This window comes from Schistocerca americana, chromosome 5 (genome assembly GCF_021461395.2).
Source record: "Schistocerca americana isolate TAMUIC-IGC-003095 chromosome 5, iqSchAmer2.1, whole genome shotgun sequence".
Taxonomy (NCBI): Eukaryota; Metazoa; Arthropoda; class Insecta; order Orthoptera; family Acrididae; genus Schistocerca; species Schistocerca americana.
Genome location: NC_060123.1, coordinates 320,125,577 through 320,148,971, shown reverse-complemented (window position 1 = coordinate 320,148,971; position 23,395 = coordinate 320,125,577). Strand labels below are relative to the sequence as shown.

General features: G+C 42.8%; 1 protein-coding gene across 1 annotated transcript in view; it reads left to right on the top strand.

Annotated features, from left to right (window-relative positions):
• LOC124616109 (sex peptide receptor) overlaps positions 1-23,395 on the top strand; it is a 53,935-nt gene that overhangs the window by 6,960 nt on the left and 23,580 nt on the right. The window contains exon 2 of the mRNA XM_047144373.1: positions 7,807-8,223. Coding sequence (XP_047000329.1) covers positions 7,807-8,223 — 417 coding nt within the window. The remainder of the gene's footprint in view (positions 1-7,806; positions 8,224-23,395) is intronic.

The following is a 23,395-nucleotide window of genomic DNA, read 5'->3' as shown; positions in this document are numbered from 1 at the left end:
AAAAAAAAATAAATAAATAAATAAATGAATAAAATAAAATAACAATAAAAAATAAAAATAAAAGAAAAACCTTCTGCTCTTAGTGTTAGGCATAGCGGCGGACTTGCGTTCTTGATATTGTCTATTAATCTCTTAATAACTCAGTCGATGCTTTTACAAGACTGATGTTCTTTAGTTTTCATCCCTGTTACGAAAAGCCCCAGGTGCCGCTCCCCCCTCCCCTCCCCCGCCCCACATAACGAGCGGTGAAAATAACTAAGCTTTTAGGATTACAGATATTGAGCTTCCTATCGTAACGAGTATAGTAACATAGCATCCCCGTCTCCAAGGAACCCCCACTCCAAGGAACAAACTTCGTCTTCCATTGTTTCATCCACCTGTAGCCTCTCCTGAATTTCGCACAACTTACTATCATGCTGCCGTCTCTCCGTAAGATGAACAAACAGTGAAGGAATCTCAGAAAGAACTGCTACTGAAACCTGCGCCTTTGCTTTTCGGCAGATTCCGGTATGTTCGCGTGAAATGTGTGACTAAGGCATCCACGACTTGGTTTTCTCCCCCAGATAAATACTGCTTCCAACCAGAAGGCCGTTATTGAAACCGCCCATTGCGTAATTCTTCCAGAGGAAATTTTGAAAATTTATGGTACGTTCCTATGGGACCAAACTGCTGAGGTCATCGCTCCCTAGGCTTACACACTACTTCATCTAACTTAAAAAACACACACCCCCATGCCCGAGGGAGGACTCGAACATGCGACGGAGGGGAGCCGTGTGAACCGTGACAAGGCGCCTGATACCGCTCGGCTACCCCGTGCGGGTAATTTTTGCAGTCTTACGGGACTTGTCAAGGATCCAACTTAGTGTTTTCTTGTCATTTTCTAAGGTAAACGCATTATGCTCAAGGCAGAGCTTTAACTGGCCTTGGGCAGAAATGTCAGCCAAAGCTTCCAGATTGTAAACAGAAGAATTTATTCCTGCAGCTGACAAGGCTCTTGATACATAAGATAAATGCTACCGCTTTCCATCATTTTCTTGCAACAGAACGGCGTTAACGCCGGAATTTGGCATGTATGCCTGCACAGTAAACAGCATATTGAAATCTGGAGTATCCAATGCTGGAGCACTGCTGAAAGCATGTTTCAAGGCATGGAAGGCTGCCTATTGAGAATCTCTCCTAAACTAATGAGCTGATTAAGCGGAGCCAAAAGTTATGCAAAAATGTGGATAACTTCTCTAAAAAAAATCAACTAGCTTATAAAATGGGCAACTCTTTGGTGACGGGAACTTGTAAATACCTAGGATAAGGGCCTGAACTACACTAATTCCCCTGGCTGACAAGGTATGTCCGGAAAACGATATGTCCTGCAGGCCAGATTTCCTTTCGATGACTCAGCGCTCGAGCGTGCCTCCCTCACATGCCCGAACCCTTGCCCAAAATGCTCTAAATGTGATCAACAAAAATTGTACTATAAATGACCACGCCGTCTAAGTGATTGTAAATGCACTAAAACTTTAGGTCTCCCATCACAGAATGTAACAGGCCAGAGAAAACTGCTGTCCGTGTGGAGACACCAAAAGGAGTACATTGAAACTGAAAAATGTGGCAGTCGCAGGAGAACACTGTCAAAGGCTTTGAATCTTCGGTGAGGTGTATATTGTAACAGGCTTGGTTAAGATTCAGCACTTTAAAAACGCGAGACCCTGAAAACCACGTGAAGTAGTTATGTGGATCAGGAGGTGGAATAGATTCCAAAATCGTCTTCTGATATAAGGCATGGTAATCAGCGCACGGCTTACACCCTACAATATTTCGTTTTCGCACCAAAAACATTGGAGCTGAGTAAAAGCAAGTGTTGAGATCAGTAAGTTGAATCTGGTATTGGTTCTCATTGTTAGCACGTAATCTGTCCATTAAGACTTCACGAAATTCATCTAGCAGCCACAGTAACTTCGCCGCCTACGTTTCGGTTGTGTGACACACGGTGTATTCAGTATCACCAGCCAGAACATCAATTACACCAGCAATCTTCACTTGTTTTCAGAATCTGTATTTCTTTCGGCGTGTAACTTCAAGAACACACCTGTACCCGTATAATCCAGAGCACACTGAGTAACATGAGAAAAATTACAGCCGAAGAATTCCTTGCCAGTAACCCCTTCGGCAGTAATAAACTTTCTAGACTACGCAAAGTTCCCCAGTTCTTTTATAAAAAGGAGCCTGCCCTGCAGCATTTAATAAATTACCTGAAACAGAAAGCCAGTTCTTCCGAAAGGCATTGCAAAATTTGAAATTTACCTACCTGGCGATATCTACAATACCAGCGGTAATCAATATTAAAGAAACATTACTGCAGTAATCGACCAAAACACAAACCGGTTCCGAACCGAGGGCGCTGCAGACAAAACGAAGATGCAGTTTAATAACGGTGCGCATCCTACGACAGCCGTTCGGTGGCGAAATGCGATTAATGATCCCGACAACGCTCGGTAGCGTCTATTTCTCGGACGCCGTTCCTATGGCTCCTCAAATCCCTTGTGACCCACCTTGCCACAGGGAAACTATGTACTCCGAAGCAAGCAACGCTTCCGTCTGGATCAGCGGACACAGCCACAATATCTGACGTTCCCTCATACATCTGCCCCCGAATACGCCAACACTGCTAAACGTACGTTATCAGTACAATGCTCTGATGACTCTTTCATGGTCAGTATCCGTAAACACGCTCCTCAGTGAGTCTCTTTCGTATACGAGTTCCTAGATTTTCTTCCGAAGCCCACGTAGTGACCCAGTAACCCTTTATATCTTCTCCAATTAGCCTACTTACTCGACCGACCGCTGAGGAATAAATGCTATAGGGAATCTGCAAACACTTTAGCCCGTTTTGCAATCTAACAATTAACCGCAATAACTACCAATATTTCCTTAGTATTTTCAATAGGTTAAGTCTGAATACGATATTGCGGTGCCTGTGTTATTCCGAATTACTATATACATGCATGTCCGAACGAACATTACATCGTGATTCGGAATAACACAGGCACCGCAATATCATATTTATTCGCCGACACCGGGCAAGCTACTTTCAAGAAAATGTCTCCCCTGTACTGAATATACCTAATGGATATACGAGTACACGTTGTAGACAGATGGTTGACGACATGTGGAGTTTAGGTGTAGGTGTGAGTCTTGAGGTTAACATTTTCCTGCACATCGGGAAGCAACTTCCTACAACAGGAACAGGCACCAGTTACTGCTCAAAGTGTCCTTACGGTGATGATTACTGGAGGAGTTGATGCTTCCTGCTAGTGCTGTTATAACTTATTGACGCGGCCGTCCTCAGATTCATTACAATATTCATTTCGTATTGCAAACTTTTTTTTTGTTTTAATGAGTCAGTCCCAACGTCTTTCTTGCTCACATGGCCATATTCTCTGCAGGCTAAACAAGACAGTACTTACCCAAACCACCCACCACTTGCTCACTACCTGGTCCGCCCGCCGAACAATGACGCAACCTGTTACCACTGAGCCGGTCGGTGTGGCCGTGCGGTTCTAGGCGTTTCGGTCTGGAGCCGCGTGTTCGCTACGTTCGCAGGTTCGAATCCTGCCTCGGGCATGGATGTGAGTGATGTCCTTAGGTTAGTTAGGTTTAAGTAGTTCTAGTGTTCTAGGGGACTGATGACCACAGATGTTAAGTCCCATAGTGCTCAGAGCCATTTGAACCATTTTGCTACCACTGAAATTCTTAAGAACGCAGGGATCGGTGAGTGGTAAGCGAGTGAGCCCACTCTCAGCAGAGATATTTCACAAATTCGTTTAACACATAAAATTTTCATAAGATATACCCTGGTAACCAGAGCACACTTCATCATTGGGTTAAGACTTCAAAATGATTATTAAACTCTCTACAATACAACAAATACTGTAAATATGAAACTGATTAAGTTGACAATGAAGAGAGCCGATAGTGTAGGACCCAATAAATATATCGAAATAATCAGCAACCAGTTGCAGAAAAGAAATTTTATTTTACTTACCGGCTTCAGGCACTTAGTGTCCTTCTTCAGAAAACTATCACATTACTGGCGAGCGTCAACAATGAGATGCATGCAGCATATGGCTGTGATCATGCGGTTCATAGCGCCTTTTAAAAAATGGTATAAACAAACCAAACAGCAATTACAACTGCATAAATAGTATTGTTGACATTCACAATTAAAGCAGTAGTTACAGTCTTCTGAAGGAGGGCACTAAGTGCCTGAAATCTTTTAAGGAAAAAAATTGCATTTGTGCATCTGGTCGATGACAATTTGAATAAAGATAGTTACTGAAGCTAAAGTACTACTAATTAAAGAATCAGTTAAACCCTAAAAATCTAAATCCCAAATCATTAAGCGTATGATTTAACATCAAAATTGTTTAAAATCACTAATAATCGTGTCAGAATCCGCTTTTAACAAAATAGTTTGCAAGTGCCAACAGACAGAACAAACATGATGTACAGACAGAATCTCAGTAACACAGACCGAATTACAACTCGTAATTTATACCAAAATCGCCGGCCAAAAATGGACGACGAACATTGAGGCCTCATTTTGAAAACTTTGTGCAGAAGATATCATCAGGCAGTCGCAGTGGGTTCAAAGCCACTGCAGGCTAATCAAATTTTAGAGCTCTAGAGCAGAAAAAAGCAATATTACTACCGTAGCATATCATCTGACACAAATTACATAAAATTTTAGAGGAGGAGTTAGTTTTCATCTCTATCATATTTTGACAACATAAATGTATGTACGAAAATCAGTGTTGGGGTACCTAGTTAAATACAAGATCCTGTTGCCAAGACACACACAAACTGAGTGTCCGCTCAAACAGCTCAACACAAAAGCCATTTACGGCAAGATACCCCCAGGCATTGCAACAGTTTCAGATAAATTTAAATCTCCAAAACACGTATACCTTACTGCTGACACTCTCTTCAGATTTCAAATAAAAGAACACACAAATGATGAGGTCGCCGAGTTCCCTCGAACACTATCAAGATTGCCGTGCATTTGTTCATTTGGCCAGTTAAATAGCACAACAGGCGGGAGCGCACAATCTACTTCCGTTTTACGATGATACTAATATCAGCATGGACACGCTACAAACCAACAATGGAAATGTCAACAAGCAACCGACAACATTATATGTGCCTCCAAACACAAGAACCGACCACCTTCTCAAGTTAGCGCTTGCCGGTGCCCCTGGAAATTTTTGCGTGCTCGCGGCTGGGAGCAGACTTCCGAACTATATCTCGTCATCAACGAATTATTACAAATAATGCAATCTTGCATCCAGTGAGGCCGGCCGCGGTGGCCGTGCAGTCCGGAACCACGGGACTGCTACGGCCGCAGGTTCGAATCCTGCCCCGGGCATGGATGTGTGTGATGTCCTTAGGTTAGTTACGTTTAAGTAGTTCTAAGTTCTAGGGGACTGATGACCTAAGATGTTAAGTCCCATAGTGCTCAGAGCCATTTGAACCACTTTTGCATCCAGTGATGAAAGAGTTGATGCATTATGTCAGTGAAACCTTTTAGACACTTCTGATAATAGAATTAATGCCCCAATATCTCCTGCTACCTGAGCCCACGGTACCGTTTCACCCCTTCCGTCGTACCACGCTTGCGCAATGTCTTCACGAGCGGCACAGGCGGAAGAGGTGTCTTCTCGCGACAGTTCGAGGAAGCTTCAAGTCAAAGCACCACCGCAACTCAGCTACAACATTGGTACGACGGTATCAGGTAGCTAAGATAATGTAACGGGGAATTGTGACTGGATGAGCGCTGGAAAAATGTTGGATAAATCCGCCACCGTGAAAACAAACCAAAAGTTCTTCATTGTATCCCATGTAGACATTAGATAGAATCTTACAACAAAGGCCAAAATTATGAGATCCTAAAATGGTGGACAGAACAGAACAGCTGGTACGCTAACTGAAGCACTCATATGTTAATACAAAAGGCATTCTGTTCAAATTTGTTCAGAAATTTGTAGACTGCAAGCACTGCACACGAGCTGTCTTCTCTCAATGGCCGAAGATTGTCTCCTTGGTCAGTCTCATGTTTAGCATTCTCCGATCTCTTCTGATCTCCCTCGTTACGTTTTTGTCGATTTCTCTGTGTCTATGAGAGTCTCTTTCAGTGTTTCTACTCTCGTGTATAAAGTGTTCCGTTCCGAGGCTGCAGTACTCGAATAAAACTGTATAGAACGTTTTAAAACGGTCTTCAGAATAGCTGTTTGTGTGCTTTTTCACAGTAAAAATTAGATAGTACGTTTCTGCCTATTCAGTCAGAGTTCGGATCCAGATTAATTCCTGCGAATACATAAATTCATCCCGTGTAGTTGTTACTTTTCACAAATCATTATGCACTACACCTTTCGTGTTGTTTGTTTACAAAGAAACTTGTCAGGTTAAATCGTGTTAGTGGCACTCCAGTTTTCTGCAATTATTGTATCCGTTGAGAGATTTGAAACTAGACTGTTCGGTTTTCATAGTGTAGGTTACCCATTCGTTCTGTGACAAACATCTCCCGCAAATTATGCGTAAAGGCACGTCATTAAGAGAATATTACCATTCTTATGTACTTGGAAATTAGTACAAAGTTGTAAGAAAACGAAAGCTATGAAATACGGCGAAATTTCCTGGGTATATCTTCAATCAGACATAAATCATTGGTGTGTGCCGCGTGGGATTAGCCGAACGGTGTAGGCGCTGCAGTCATGGACTGTGCGGCTGGTCCCGGCGGAGGTTCGAGTCCTCCCTCGGGCATGGGTGTGTGTGTTTGTCCTTAGGATAATTTCGGTTAACTAGTGTGTAAGCTTAGGGACTGATGACCTTAGCAGTTAAGTCCCATAAGATTTCACACATATCTGAACATTTTTTTAAACATTTGTGTGTGGTATAGTGAAGTGCTAATTGGCAAACCTAAACAGAAGCACCACTAACCTGTACGTAATAATGCACCGCGCCTCTGGAGTTCCAAAGTATAATACTTAATAGTAACCTAATAGAATTAAATTTTCGTATGGATTACTTACTTACATCAAAATGATTTTCACAGAAATAAACGCAAGTAGTGACCATTACCTCATTTTGGTCTCTACGAGCGAGTTTCAACCACATTTGAGAAGCGCCCCGTCCGCAGCTCGTGGTCGTGTGGTAGCGTTCTCGCTTCCCACGCCCGGGTTCCCGGGTTCGATTCCCGACGGGGTCAGGGATTTTCTCTGCCTCGTGATGACTGGGTGTTGTGTGATGTCCTTAGGTTAGTTAGGTTTAAGTAGTTCTAAGTTCTAGGGGACTGATGACCATAGATGTTAAGTCCCATAGTGCTCAGAGCCATCTGAACCATTTTTTGAGGAGCGCCGGAACAAAACCCGAAATATCCTCTTTTTTGTATTCCCTGTTTGAGTTGTAGGGGGGGGGGGGGGAGACACGGTAGCAAATAGTATATCGCCTTCGAGTTTAACGAAGGCGATGTTGGCCTGATATATTCGACGATGCCCTTTGGCTACACTGACTAAAGGATTCATAAGAAATACCAAATTAGGATAACCTGAAGATGCCTAAATAAGGCGAATCGCGTCGTTGAAAAATAAAAAAACTGAATTTGCAACCAAGGCTGTTTTTAACCAATACTGTTAAGCACTGGTTAGCTGTTATGCTACATATGGACTGGAAGAATTTCTATAAAATGACGTACGTAAGCACTTAAGGTGATTTGCAGAGAACAGTGGAATACGGTGTTCCGACTGGTGGCGGCAGGTGATCCCGGCGCTGTTCCACACGGCGAGCATCTGGCTGACGCTGGCGCTGGCGGTGCAGCGGTACGTGTACGTGTGCCACGCGCCGGTGGCGCGCACATGGTGCACCATGCCGCGCGTGCTCAAGGGCGTGGGCTGGATCGCCGGCTGCGCCGCGCTGCACCAGTCCACGCGCTTCGTCGACACGGTGTACGAGCCGTGCGAGGTGCCGTGGCGCGGCCAGCCCGCCGTGCCCGTGTGCGTGCCCACGCTGTCGCCGCTCGTCGAGGCCATCACGCCCGACGTCTACTTCGTCTCCTACTACATGTTCCGCGTCGTCTTCGTGCACATGCTGCCCTGCATCTCGCTCGTCGTCCTCAACGTGCTGCTCTTCCGGGCCATGCGCGCCGCCCAGGTCCGGCGCAGGATGCTCTTCCAGGTAGGCCGCGGCTGGCCGCGTCTGCAACGTTTCAAAAACCCGTTACATTCTTCCTCCTATACCCGACAACCAACTGCTGTTCGAAACGATTACGAGAAAACAAGGGGGTAGACCAAGGTGACGCTCAATTTTGGAGCCGATATTTATGAGGTTTCTTCAATCAAGTAAAAATATTACTTAAACTGTGATACGCCCTACTAAACCCACAGGACAGGACAGGTAGTTGGAATTGTGGAAAGGGGACAAAATGAGCGGGTGCCAGTTACACTCGAACACATAACTTTATTTATTTGACAAAACGTTACATTACAAATTCTTGAACTTACACTACTGGCCATTAAAATTGCTACACCACAAAGATGACGTGTTAGAGACGTGAAATTTAACCGTCAGGAAGAAAATGCTGAGATATACATATAATTAGCTTTTCAGAGCATTCACACAAGGTTGGCGCCGGTGGTGACACCTACAGCGTGCTGACATGAGGAAAGTTTCCAACCGATTTCTCATACACAAACAGCAGTTGACCGGCGTCGCCTGCTGAAACGTTATTGTGATGCCTCGTGTAAGGAGGAGAAATGCGTACAATCACGAATCCGACTTTGATAAAGGTCGGATTGTAGCCTATCGCGATTGCGGTTTATCGTATCGCGACATTGCTGCTCGCGTTGGTCGAGATGCGGTGACTGTTAGCAGAATATGGAATCGGTGGGTTCAGGAGGGTAATATGCAACGCCGTGCTGCATCCCAACGGCCTGGTATCACTAGCAGTCGAGATGACAGGCATATTATCAGCATGGCTGTAACGAATCGTGCAGCCACGTCTCGATCCCTGAGTCAACAGATGGGGACGTTTGCAAGACAACAACCATCTGCACGAACAGTTCGACGACGTTTGTAGCAGCGTGGACTATCAGCTCGGAGACCATGGATGTGGTTACCCTCGACGCTGCATCACAGACAGGAGCCCCTGCGATGGTGTACTCAACGACGAACCTGGGTGCACGAATGGCAAAACGTCATGTTTTCGGATGAATTCAGGTTCTGTTTACAGCATCATGATGGTCGCATCCGTGTTTGGCGACATCGCGGTGAAGGCACATTGGAAGCGTGTATTCGTCATCGCCATACTGGCGTATCACCCGGCGTGATCGTATGGGGTGCCATAGGTTACACGTCTCGGTCACCTCTTTTCCCACTGACGGCATTTTGAACAGTGGACGTTACATTTCAGATGTGTTACGACCCGTGGCTCTACCCTTCATTCGATCCATGTGAAAGCCTACATTTCAGCAGGATAATGTACGACCACATGTTGCAGGTCCTGTACGGGCCTTTCTGGATACAGAAAATGTTCGACTGCTGCCCTGGCCAGCACATTCTCCAGATCTCTTACCAATTAAAAACTTCTGGTCAATGGTGGCCGAGTAACTGGCTCGTCACAGTACGCCAGTCACTACACTTGATGAAAGTGGTATCGTGTTGAAGCTGCATGGGAAGCTGTACCTGTACACGCCATCCAAGCTCTGTTTGACTCGATGCCTAGGTGTATCAAGGCCGTTATTACGGCCAGGGGTGGTTGTTCTGGGTACCGATTTCTCAGGATCTATGCACACATATTGCGTGAAAATGTAATCACATGTCAGTTCTAGTATAATATACTTGTCCAATGAATACCCGTTTATCATCTGCATTTCTTCTTGGTGTAGCAATTTTAATGCCCAGTAGTGTAGTTACCGGCTGAATACGCCACACTATCTTATGCATTAAGGGCACAACCACTTTAATTTAAAAAAAAAAACTGCTAAAGGCCATTATCTCAAAATTCAGACGCCAAAGAAAATGTTTAGAAGGCCGAATGCCACGCGTCATGCAAGTTCTATAATTTGGCTGTAGGCACGAAAATCTAACACTTGATTATGAACAACCTTAATTTAAAGACGGCTGAAGGCTCAATGTAAAATAAAATTTAAACAATAAAGCCTTGTCTTAAATTAGGCTGAAGGCCCCAAACAACCTAACACTAGACAAGCAAGGAATTTTAATTTTAAAACAGCTGAAGGCCCGTGACTTGAATCACAACTAAAATAATTTTTTGTATGCAGAAGGCCCAAGGCTTTATCTTTAAACAATATTACAATCACGCTGAAGGCCCCATTAATCCTACACTTGAAAAGCAACGAACTCTAATTTTAAAACGGCTGAAGGCCCATGACTTAAAACACCTCCAAAACAATTCAACTTTAATTCAAAACCATCCGCTATGAGCCATACAAATACACACAACAGAAAATAAGGAAAGGCAGGGCAGCTAACGGTGCTCAGATGTTTCAGGGTTCGGCCAGCACTCGAAATATTAACGTTCCCTTAGGAGAGACAAGCAGTCGGCCAAACCATTCTCGATCCGACGACAACCCAACCAACAGTCAACGGACCCACCGATAAGGTAACTTGCGCTCCACTCTACCAGCACACAACCGGGAGTTCAGTGCAAACGTAAAAGGCATGGACGCCCACAACCAAGCATACATTAAGCTGTCGAACTACGTACAGTGCTGGACAGTGACAACATGGTGAGGGAAGGACACTGCCTCAATTTACGTCAACAGCCAGGGCAGATAACCGGAACGTTAACAGCCACAAGGCAGAAAATTCAGCTGGTACACTTCAATTGCCGCCCGGGGTGGCCGAGCGGTTCTAGGCGCTACAGTCTGGAACCGCGCTACCACAACGGCCGCAGGTTCGAATCCTGCTTCAGGCATGCATGTGTGTGATGTCCTTAGGCTAGTCAGATTTAAGTAGTTGTAAGTTCTAGGGGACTGATGACCTCAGATGTTAAGTCTCATAGTGCTCAGAGCCATTTGATTTTTTAACACTTCAATTGCAAATGACCAAATACAGTTAGATTCCACCAGACGGTGACTAAACCTTCGCCAACTCGAACACACACGTTGTTGCTCGCGCGAATGTCCCAACAGCCAACAACGAGAACCAAAAGGCACAATGGAACGGTCTTGACTTGCTGGTAAATTAAACCCAAACTCAACTTTCGTGTCCAGTGTCGGTGAGCCACGGATCTCGTAGCGATTGGAAGAGCCCCACACGCTCTGACATTGCGCAGAGACCACCATCGGGAAGTAATAGCAGTCAGCAAAGATAATACGCCAGGGCTTATATCGATAAGCGCCGCTGCTGCCGCTGACGGCAGGCAAGGCCGCAACTCAGTGACATCAGCAATAGAAATTAACATAACGAGGGGGTAGTACAGTAAAAACAGGATGTCAAATGATGTATGGCACGAACACGAGCCACGCACGGCTCAAGCTGACTTTAGACTTAGCTTTTACGTCCTTAAGATGATTATAATTAAACTTTCCCTATTTAACACGTTATAACACGGAAACTAATTGTCGTACGAGCATAAATGTCAAAGACATGGAATAGAAAAATAATGCAGAATAAAATCAACTGGAACACTTCTAAAGTAATGCTAATGTACGTCATACCATTACATACCGGCACCATTGCTGCTACAAAAGGGGCTCAGTGTGGCACCCATCAGTGTGCAGAAGAGTTTGAAGGTGCTGGATGTGTACCTCTCTTGATATGATGCGCTTTAGATCACCACATGTGTGAATGCTCCGTTGGTAAACCCTGCCATTCAGGTAGCCCCATAGTCAGCAGTCACAGGGAGCGAGATCTGGTGATCGTGCCGGCCAAGCATTTGTAAACAATCGGTTGATAATTCGATCGTTTCCAAATGTTTTTCGGAGAAGCACGTGAACTTCATCAGCTATATGTGGCGGGGTCCCATCTGGCATCAAAACTGTTGAGTTCAATTCGTATCTCTCCTGTAGAGCTAGTATGACATGATGGGGAAGTATATCACAGTAACGCTGGTCAGTCACACCGTACGTCTTTGGTTCTTGAGCACTAACCTGTACTGTGACAGGTTCGCCATACACAGGAACTTCATGCTGATTGACAGAGGGTGGGGGGTGAAAATCCCCACATCCGGCAATTCTGAGTGTTCGCCTTTACCCATCAGAGAATAATTAGCTTCCTCTGTGAATAAGATGGTCCAGGGCCAGCTCTCGTCGACTTCAGTCGTCACGTGAAACTGGAGAGCGAAGTCAACCAGTCGTTGTGCGCCGTGTGATGCAAGCTTCTATACTATATGGATGGACCATTTCAGAATGGTTCGAAGCGCCTTCCGTACAGTGGACCACGGGATGTTCAACTGTCGTGGCACAGCAGACGTACTTCCTGACAATCGGGAAGTCCGCACAGCGTTCTCTGCCATAGCAACAGCGATATCATCAACCATTTGTGGTGCAACTGGTCATCGGCCTCTTCCTGGAGCGACGCCCAATATCCCACTTGATTCGAACTTCATCAAGCTCCGCACAGCAGATGAAGAAAGAGGACCCTTCCGTAACCCTTTCACCAGGCAGTAATCCCGAAGTGCAGCTGCAGCGTTACTGTTGTTTTGATAACAGAGCTTCATCAATAATGGCCTGCTTTTTTTACCCAAGTTCATGCTGATACGTCAACTAGTGCACTACGACTGCTCAGGTGTGTGATACTATGAGTCAAGGTGACTGATCACGGCACCTCGTAGGCATCGTTGAAACTAAACGGTGGCGCTGTGACGCATGGAAGTCATGCACCCCACACTCTGGACAGTAATACTAGCAAGTATCGTACTCGTACGGCAATTAGTTTCCACGTTATAACGTGATAAACAGGGAAAGTTTAATTATAACCATTGGTATTTTTTTAAAGTAAAAACTTGTACCCATAGGACACTGCACGACAGCGACGAAACACCTTTCCTGAATGCAGTGGTGGTTCGTAGGAGATCTGAATGCCACAATTTGTAGCCTAGACCAAAATGTCGAAAACTGCTTTGAAACTTAATATTTCGTAACAATGTACGAAGGGATATTTTAAAAAAGGCTTTTAACAAGACGACAGCACTCTCAAACAAAAGTCAATGTTTTTGACAAAAAAGTCGTTACTAAAACACGCACCAAAAATAAAAACCAAAATCTGTCAAAAAATTCCTACACACTACAGAAGAAAGAAAACCGACTCACAGGTTACAAAAATGAATATCGTAATTGCGTATATATTTCATATGTTACAACTCGCGCCAACTTGAGAAAAATGTTTTTTTGAAAAAGCAAGCGTTTTCAATTTCAATTTGGGTTTTTTAACATAGGAGTGAAACAAACCTTTAAGTGCAATGCCGACACCACAGAGTTGCTCTTTTCTTTTCGCCAAGTCGAAATAGTCTCATTTTGGCGAAATTGTTAACTGGCTTCCGCTTACCAGTCAAAGCGTCTTTTTCACGATTTGGATTGCTTTTCTAACCTTTTCATCCATGTAAATACCTTTTTTTGTCATTTAAAGAACTCACGTATTACTATGTACATATACAAAAAAACTAAAACAGGTGAAATGATGAGTGGGAGCGAGACAAACATGTGCTTTCAAATTGTCTACAATAAACAAATAATGTTACGAAGAGAAATATTTTTGAGAATAGTATTTTAGTTGATACTGATCCACTCCGTGATATTATCGCAAACCAACACGACCCTTATTCCGTCTCTAATTATTATAGTATTACATCGGATGCATTAGAGTGCTCGGATGCGTCAGACCCCATCCAGTAAATCGCAGTTTTAACATATTTTGAAATTTATGACACACTTTGTATCAATGAATCTTAAAAATAGACTCTCTTAGGAAAACTTCAAGCCACTTAAAAAAAAAGTGGCTAAAAAGATTTTTATCCTGGTCTACCCCCTTAAGGGAGTCTGGCACACCTAAAGCCTCCCTTTTCCCTATGCTATGGTAAACATACATAAAAACTTCAGTACCCATGAATACATCACAGACGAAGAAGAAAGATACATGTCCAGTCAGTAACAACATCAGCTTATAAAGGTTCACCAAGTCGCAGAAACTCACTCCACACAGAGAGTGCACTTATATTTACATAACATCAAATAGTGGAGAAATGATTTATATTAATTCCACAAGAAAGTCCCATAAACATCTGGAAAATGGGAAGGTGAAAAAAAAATTGTAGCAAACGAATCCTACACTCAGTTCCGTAACGTGATGCCTCTACTAACTACGCAGTACTGACAGTCTGCAATGAGTGACCATGTATTTTATGTCACTTTCTGAAGACTTTAATTGCTGAAATGTTATTAGTTCACATTCAGCCATAACAAACCCTAACAAGAACGACATGTTTTTCATGGATCTTCAATGTGCTGTTGCTTCAAAAAGGTTTACTTTCATAATACGTGAGTTATAGTGTGAAGAGAACTGAATACGAAAATCGTTTAACTACCAATACAACGTACCGCGTCATTATATTACAACAAATCGTACCAGTAACGATTTCTTCTCGGGACATTCAACGATGTGATGCGTAGAAACAGCTTGCTTGGTGGTCCGAAAAGCTTGTAAGAGTGCTGCAGGAGAGGCTATGATGACAAATAACTGTTAAAAAAAAAATCGATACGTTGGCCCATTTCCAAATTATTCAACGTTGAAATTAGCCAATCAGGACGCTGTGCATGCCAATTAAAACATCTGGACTCGCCAAATTCGGTACACACAGACACCTGTGGGTCTGTGAGTAACCACTTGTTTAAGTGCTCTTTATCAGTTAATATGTGCCTTTCTCGGAAGTGATAAATTTAAGCTAGGTGAGCAAAAACTACGTTTGTTCCGTCTGAGGAAACCAAACGAAGAACACTTTAGGCGACTCTGTCTCTGGCCGGCTGCTTGAGTTTGCGCATGCGATGACCTGAATGCCTTACTTTAATAACTAAATCGAAAAGGGCGCAAAGCAACAAATTTTTTACTTCACAGTTATTTCTCGCCACAACATATGCGTCAACACTCATACAATTTTTCAGACTGTTTCTGACCATTCTATGTATAACATACGACACCTGTAATTGGGCTTATACTGAATGTGGCAAACACAATATGGCATCTCGCTTTCAGCTTGTTACTTAGGGACCGTGCTTGCTTGCTGTTGCTTCCGCTGTAGGTGGCAGGCTGCCGAACTATCTTAGATCTTATTCTGTGTTTCACTTGACGAAACAGCTCCTAAATGTGAAATAGCTGAAAGTGACGTAATAAAACTCGCAGAGCGCCACATTGACTCTAGCTAACTCGTTCCATGTGACGACGGCTTAAGGGAGTTCTATTATTAACCACAAAGTTAACTGTTGCTTCCGTTGCTTTCTGGTAGAACGTCATTATAATAAACGAAAAGCAAAATATTGTGCATGTTCTAGAGGATTAATTTATTGAGTTGACCGGTTTTCGGCTTACAAGGCCACTATCAGACGTACTATCATCTTCAAAGCACAAGTTGATAAACAATATGGGAAACGATGTTACCCATCTAGACATATAGTGTATATCATTGCCACACAATCAGATAAAGGCAACATTCTTTTTTTTTTTTTTTACTTTTGAACTAGTGTGATTATTTGGAAATAGGGAATTCCTGACTCTCACATGTTTCCAAGTCCTTCCTAAACACCCTACTAAATTATTTAAAGATGAAATTGAATGTGTAGCCATTTCATTTTGAAGCAAAGCTATTAAATAACATGATCCCAGTGCCTCCTAAATAGTATGGGCTTCCTAAATTACATGAGCAAGATGTCCTCTTCCGTTCTGTTGTGTCATCATTCTGTGTCCCATTACACATAATGGCTAACATATAGTTCGCTCCATCTGAAATTTCGGATGCGATTCTCTCGAAAATTGTACATGGGGTAAAAATAGTGAGTAAGACAAGTTCGTAAGCTCAAAGGGGGAGATCATATGATACTACACGTAACCTCCAGCCCCCGCCCCCTTGGGCGGGGCGGGAGGCAACTTTTAAATCTTAAATGGACATGCCCATTTTTATTGCAGATTCGGATTCTCCATAAAAAAGCAATCAAGTTTGGTCTGAAATATTTGTTAAACGATTGGCAGATGCCGCTGAAATCGAGAAAAAAGTAAAATTGGGTAAGAACTCTGATTTATTTAGAATTATCCGAGAAAGACGCATCAAATCGATAAAAAATGTGCACCAATTCTTTTATGACGCCAAATTAAGCTATTTTTTGACAAAATGTATCCTACCCGCCACAGGTTTTGATGGAGGGAGGCAGAATGGTATTAAAATCTCGTTAGGGAACTCTTCACAATTACGTTACTCACCCGACTGTAGCGCTACCGTGACCAACCTGCGAACTAGGCCTCAGTATAAAGGTCGGTGCAGTGCGATCAGACGTCACTTCACTTTCAGATTGTGAACCGTAAGCATCAACTGACGGAAGTGAATTATTCTTTAGCGAAACATGGCTGACTATTCTCCTACAGAGACTGTTGATATGATGTAAATTTTAGTGGAATGCCATAACAATTACGCTGCAGCTGCGCAATTGTACGCGAATCCTTTCCCAAACATTATTCGAAATTGCACTCAACGAGCTCAAAATGGATACAAGCGCAGTCCACCTCGTCATTACGAATACAATGAAAGTAACGCTCGTACCCTTACCGTTCTCGCCTGTGTTCAACTGGATCCCGAAATGAGTGGTCGGGAGATTCAGGGACAAACTGGAATACCGAAATCAACTGTTTCGACGATTTTGAAGGCACATAAATATCATGCACATCATACCACACTGACACAGGCATTAACCCCGAAGGATATGCAAATACGTGTGCATTTCTGCCAATGGGCCTTGGAAATGATAAGAGGTGACAATGATTTTTAGATACGTAATGTTCACCGATGAAGCCACATTCAAATACAATGGAAAATTAAATCGTCATGATTCTCATTATTGGTCTCCTGTCAATCCACACTGGCACAGATCCATTGACAATCAACACAAATGGTCGTTAATTGTATGGTCTGGAATTTTAAACGGTTACTTGATAGGACCGTATGTTTTTGACCGAAATGTTGCTGGGGAATCCTATTTACAACTTCTCCGCTATGATTTGTTGGAGCTAATGGAAGATGTTGATTTAGAAACTTGACAACGTATGTGGTTCCAACAGGACGTAACAGCTCCCTATTATGCTAAAAATGTGCGGAACGTTTTAAATTTATGGTACACTGGTCGGTGGAGAGGACGCGGTGGACCAATTCAGTGGCCTCCACGTTCACCAGACCTAACTTCTCCTGATTGTTTCTTTTGGGCGGTTGTTTAAAAAATATTGTTTATGAAAGATAGCCCACAATCCGAAACGATATGGAGCAACGCATTCGAAGATCGTGCGCAGCCATGCCAGAGGATGTGCTGCTAAAAACTGTGGACAACTTTCGCAGACTATTGCCTCTATGAATTGAAGCAAATGGGGATAATTTTGAACAATTCCTTCGTCGCTAATTTCATTAATTATACACCCCTAATTGTGAGAGGCAAGGGGACTCACACTAATGAAGCACCAAATGGGAACATCATTCTACTACGTCCATGTCGTCGTTCCTGGGTGACGCTAAAAGTGGGATACAGTACATTTTGTGCAAAAATAGCTTAATCTGACATAATGAAAGAACTGGTGCACATTTTTTATCGATTTGATGCGTCTTTCTCGGATAATTCTAAATAAATCAGAGTCCTTCCGCAATTTTACTTTTTTCTCGATTTCAGCGCCATCTGCAAATGGTTTAAAAATGTTTCAGGCAAAACACGATTATTTTTTTATGGAGAATCCGAATCTGCAATAAAAAATGGGTGTTTCCATTTAAGATATAAAGGTTTCCCCCCACTCCACCCAGTGGGGCGGGGGCTGGACGTCACGTGCAGTATCATTTGATGCCCCCTTGACCTTACGAACTTGTCTTACACACTATTTTTACCCGATGTATAGTTTCGAGATAATCTCATCCGAAACTTCAGGTGGACCACCCTGCATGTGACACCTTAATTAAAGTAATACTAAATTGAGATCAAAGCATGGTATTTCAAACTCAGTGGACACAACTGCAACTGCAACGTTAGTATCCTTTGATGACTGATGTATTTTCCAACATACCAGTCTATAGTGCGTTGATATTCCGACAGACACAATTCACAGATACAACGTCAATTGTGTGGAAGTGAATGGCCACTCAGACATGCTTAGCACAAAACTACCTTCCATTCCAAGCGACTCTGTATGAACAGCATGGATTAGTTATGGGGTTCCCTCTTAGTCCACTTGTGGTAGAGATATTCATGGACTACTTTGAACAACCTTTTTTTTTAATAAGAAATCTTTGAGAAGAAATATTGAATATACACATACGTGAATAATTTTGTAGGCTCTTTAGGAAGGACGTCGAAGCATTTAGGGATCAGAATATCATTGACTGTTTTCAAATATCCACGCTTGTTCAAAAGCACAAAAGTGTTGCCTTTATCTGATTCGCGGAAATGATACCTTGCTGATGCAAGGTATTTTCGTAAGTGTTGACATATACTGTGAGTCTAGTTAAGAAACATCTTGTGCCATATTGTTTACCTGTACTAAATGTTAAAATGTGTGTGAAATCTTATGGGACTTAACTGCTCAGGTCATCTGTCTCTAAGCTTACAAACTACTAAAGCTAAATTATCCTAACGACAGACACACACACCCATGCCCGAGGGAGGACTCGAACCTCCGTCGGTACCATCTACATCTACATCTACATCCATACTCCGCAAGCCACCTAACGGTGTGTGGCGGATGGTACCTTGAGTACCTCTATCGGTTCTCCCTTCTATTCCATTCTGGTATTGTTCGTGGAAAGAAGGATTGTCGGTATGCCTCTGTGTGGGTTCTAATCTCTCTGATTTTATCCTCATGGTCTCTTCGCGAGATATACGTAGGAGGGAGCAATATACTGCTTGACTCTTCGGTGAAGCTGTGTTCTCGAAACTTCAACAAAAGCCCGTACCGAGCTACTGAGCGTCTCTCCTGCAGAGTGTTCCACTGGAGTTTATCTATCATCTCCGTAACGGTTTCGCGATTACTAAATAATCCTGTAACGAAGCGCGCTGCTCTCCGTAGGATCTTCTCTATCTCTTCTATCAACCCTAAATGGTACGGATCCCACACTGCTGAGCAGTATTCAAGCAGCGGGCGAACAAGCGTACTGTAAGATACTTCCTTTGTTTTTGGATTGTATTTCTTTAGGATTCTTCCAATGAATCTCAGTCTGGCATCTGCTTTACCGACGATCAACTTTATATGATCATTCCATTTTAAATCACTCTTAATGCGTACTCCCAGATAATTTATGGCATTAACTGTTTCCAGTTGCTGACCTGCTATATTGTAGCTAAATGATAAGGGATCTTTCTCTCTTTGTATTCGCAGCACATTATACTTGTCTACATTGAGATTCAATTGCCATTCCCTGCACCATGCGTCAATTCGCTGCAGATCCTCCTGCATTTCAGTACAATTTTCCATTGTTACAACCTCTCGATATACCACAGCATCATACGCAAAAAGCCTCAATGAACTTCCGATGTCATCCACAAGGTCATTTATGTATATTGTGAACAGCAACGGTCCTACGACACTCCCCTGCGGCACACCTGAAATCACTCTTACTTCGGAAGACTTCTCACCATTGAGAATGACATGCTGCGTTCTGTTGTCTAGGATCTCTTCAATCCAATTACACAATTGGTCTGATAGTCCATATGCTCTTACTTTGTTCATTAAACGACTGTGGGGAACTGTATCGAACGCCTTGCGGAAGTCAAGAAACACGGCATCTACCCGTGAACCGGTGTCTATTGCCCCCTGAGTCTCGTGGACGAATAGCGCGAGCTGGGTTTCACAGACCGTCTTTTTCGAAACCCATGCTGATTCCTACAGAGCAGATTTCTAGTCTCCAGAAAAGTCATTATACTCGAACATAATACGTGTTCCAAAATTCTACAACTGATCGACGTTAGAGATGTAGGTCTATAGTTGTGCACATCTGTTCGACGTCCCTTCTTGAAAACGGGGATGACCTGTGCCCTTTTCCAATGCTCTGGAACGCTACGCTCTTCTAGAGACCTACGGTACACCGCTGCAAGAAGGGGGGCAAATTCCTTCGCGTACTCTGTGTAGAATGGATCTGGTTTCCCATCAGGTCCAGCGGCCTTTCCTATTTTGAGAGATTTTAATTGTTTCTCTGTCCCTCTGTCGTCTATTTCGACATCTATCATTTTGTCATCTGTGCGACAAACTATAGAAGGAACTACAGTGCAGTCTTCCTCTGTGAAACAACTTCGGAAAAAGACATTTAGTATTTCGGCCTTTAGTCTGTCATCCTCTGTTTCAGTACAATTTTGGTCACAGAGTGTCTGGACATTATGTTTTGATCCACCTACCGCTTTGACATAAGACCAAAATTTCTTAGGATTTTCTGCCAAGTCAGTACATAGAACTTTACTTTCGAATTCATTGAACGCCTCTCGCATATCCCTCCTCACACTACATTTAGATTCCCGTAATTTTTGTTTGTCTGCAAGGCTTTGGCTATGTTTATGTTTTCTGTGAAGTTCCATTTGCTTCCGCAGCAGTTTTCTAACTCGGTTGTTGTACCACGGTGGCTCTTTTCCATCTCTTACGATCTTGCTTGGCACATACTCATCTAATGCATATTGTACGATAGTTCTGAACTTTGTCTACTGATCCTCAACTCTGTCTGTACTTGAGACAAAACTTTTGTGTTGAGCCGTCAGGTACTCTGTAATCTTCTCTTTGTCACTTTTGCTAAACAGAAAAATCTTCCCACCTTTTTTAATATTTCTATTTACGGCTGAAATCATCTATGCAGTAACCGCTTTATGATCGCTGATTCCCTGTTCTGCGTTAACTGTTTCAAATAGTTCGGGTCTGTTTGTCACCAGAAGGTCTAATATGTTATCACCACGAGTCGGTTCTCTGTTTAACTGCTCAAGGTAGTTTTCAGATAAACCACTTAAAAAATTTCACTGGATTCCTTGTCCCTGCCACCCGTTATGAACGTTTGAGTCTCCCAGTCTGTATCCGGAAAATTAAAATCTCCACCCAGAACTATAACATGGTGGGGAAATCTACTCGAAATATTTTCCAAATTGTCCTTCAGGTGCTCAGCCACAACAGCTGCTGAGCCAGGGGGCCTATAGAGACATCCAATTACCATGTCTGAGCCTGCTTCAATCGTGACCTTCACCCAAATTATTTCACATTTCGGATCTCCGTCAATTTCCTTCGATACTATTGCACTTCTTATCGCTATAAACAGCACAGTCCGCACAGTCCATGACTGCAGCGCCTAAGACCGCTCGGCTCACCTGTACTGTAACTTGTCTGACGGTAATAGTCAGTCTGATTGTTGCCCTGTAAGCAGAAATCCGGATAACTAAATAAATATTTCCTGTACAACATGCATAATATTGCGCTTTTTACCTATTATCGTGTTGTATACATAAATTGATGGAATTTGTTCTTAAACATGCAACGATGTGCCTATATCTCGATGCTGCGACAGTATGACTCTTTGATGATTAATTTGTGTAAGATAGTACAACTATTAATATTTGCATTTCACCATTTTACGCCAAAATGGATGACGTCTCAAGTGGGGTGAAATGACAAAATGTACGGTACTCAACTTTCTGCTTTTCGGTTTTCTTCAGAATTTCATTTTGTTTTAACGCACTAAGTAATTCAAATTACGCTTAATCTAAAGACACAACATATGAATACAAACTACAGAAATAAAGTTGAAAAAGATCAATCCAAATCTTATAAATTACATGTTTGCTACCGACTGTGCACTGTACGCTACTGAATGGCACAGAAACTTCCAGTGTTGTTTTAGAAGATTGTTACATACAGACAGACTGTCTGACGAAAGCTGACTAGAGCCATAGGCTCATATTCGTGTTGCTCATTTTACTGGTACTGACAGCTGCATCTTAACAGTTGATTATGACTGCAGCCGATGAATTTACAGTCTCTGGAGAACCTACTCATACCTTCCCTCAAACATTCTTCTGTAGCACCACATCTCAAATACTACTATTCTCTTCTGTTCCGATTTTCGCACAGACCATGTCTCACTGCCGTACAATGCTGTGCTCCAAACGCACATTCTCAGAAACTTCTTTGTCAAGTCGAGACCTATGTTTGATATTGGTAGACTCCTGTTGACCAGGAATCCCCTTTTGGTAGGTTTTAGTCTGCTTTTTGTGTCCTCCCTGCTCCGTCCATCGTGTGGTACTTTGTTGCCCAGGTAGCAGAGGTCTTTAAATTCATTTACGACGTGATCAACAATATTGATGCTACCCATCCCACTATTCTCACAGCTGCTGCTCCATTTTATTTTCGTCTTTCTTTGCTTCACCTCCTCTTACTATTCTGTACTCATGGAATTGTTCACTCCATTCAACAGGTGCTGTAATTCCCCTTTAATTTCACTCAGGATAGCAATGTCATCAGCAAATGTTGATATTGGTACCGTTTCGCCTTGAATTTTATTCCCATTCTTGAACCTTTCTTTTATTTCTATAATTGCTTCTTAGATTTATAGATTGAACACCAGGGGCGATTGACTACACGTATGTCTTACACCCTTTTTAATGCGTTCACTTCAGTTTGGTCTTCCACCCTCTCCGTTCCGTCTTGGTCCTTGTACTTATCATATATTACCCATTCGTCCCTTCGGCTTATCCCTAATTTTCTCAGGATTTTTAACATGTTGCGCCATTTTAAACTGTCTAATGCTCTATCCAGCCCGACAAACCCTATGGACGTGTCTTGATTTTTCTTCAGTTTTGCTTCCATTATAAACCGCAACGTCAGAACTGTCTTTCTGGTGTCTTTACCTTTAATAAGCCAAACTGATAGTCATCCAACAGATACTCAGATTTTCTTTCCCATTCTTCTGCATATTTCTCTTGTCGCCAACATGGATGCATGACATATTAAGATGACTTTGCGGTAATTTTTTCTCTTGTCAACTCTTGCAATCATGGGAATTATGTGAATGTTTTTCCGAATATCTGGTGGTGTATTGCCAGTCTTATACATTCTACTCACTTACGTGTGTAATCATTTTGTTGCCACTTCCCTCGGTCTTATCTATCCCTTCCCCGTTATTTGACTT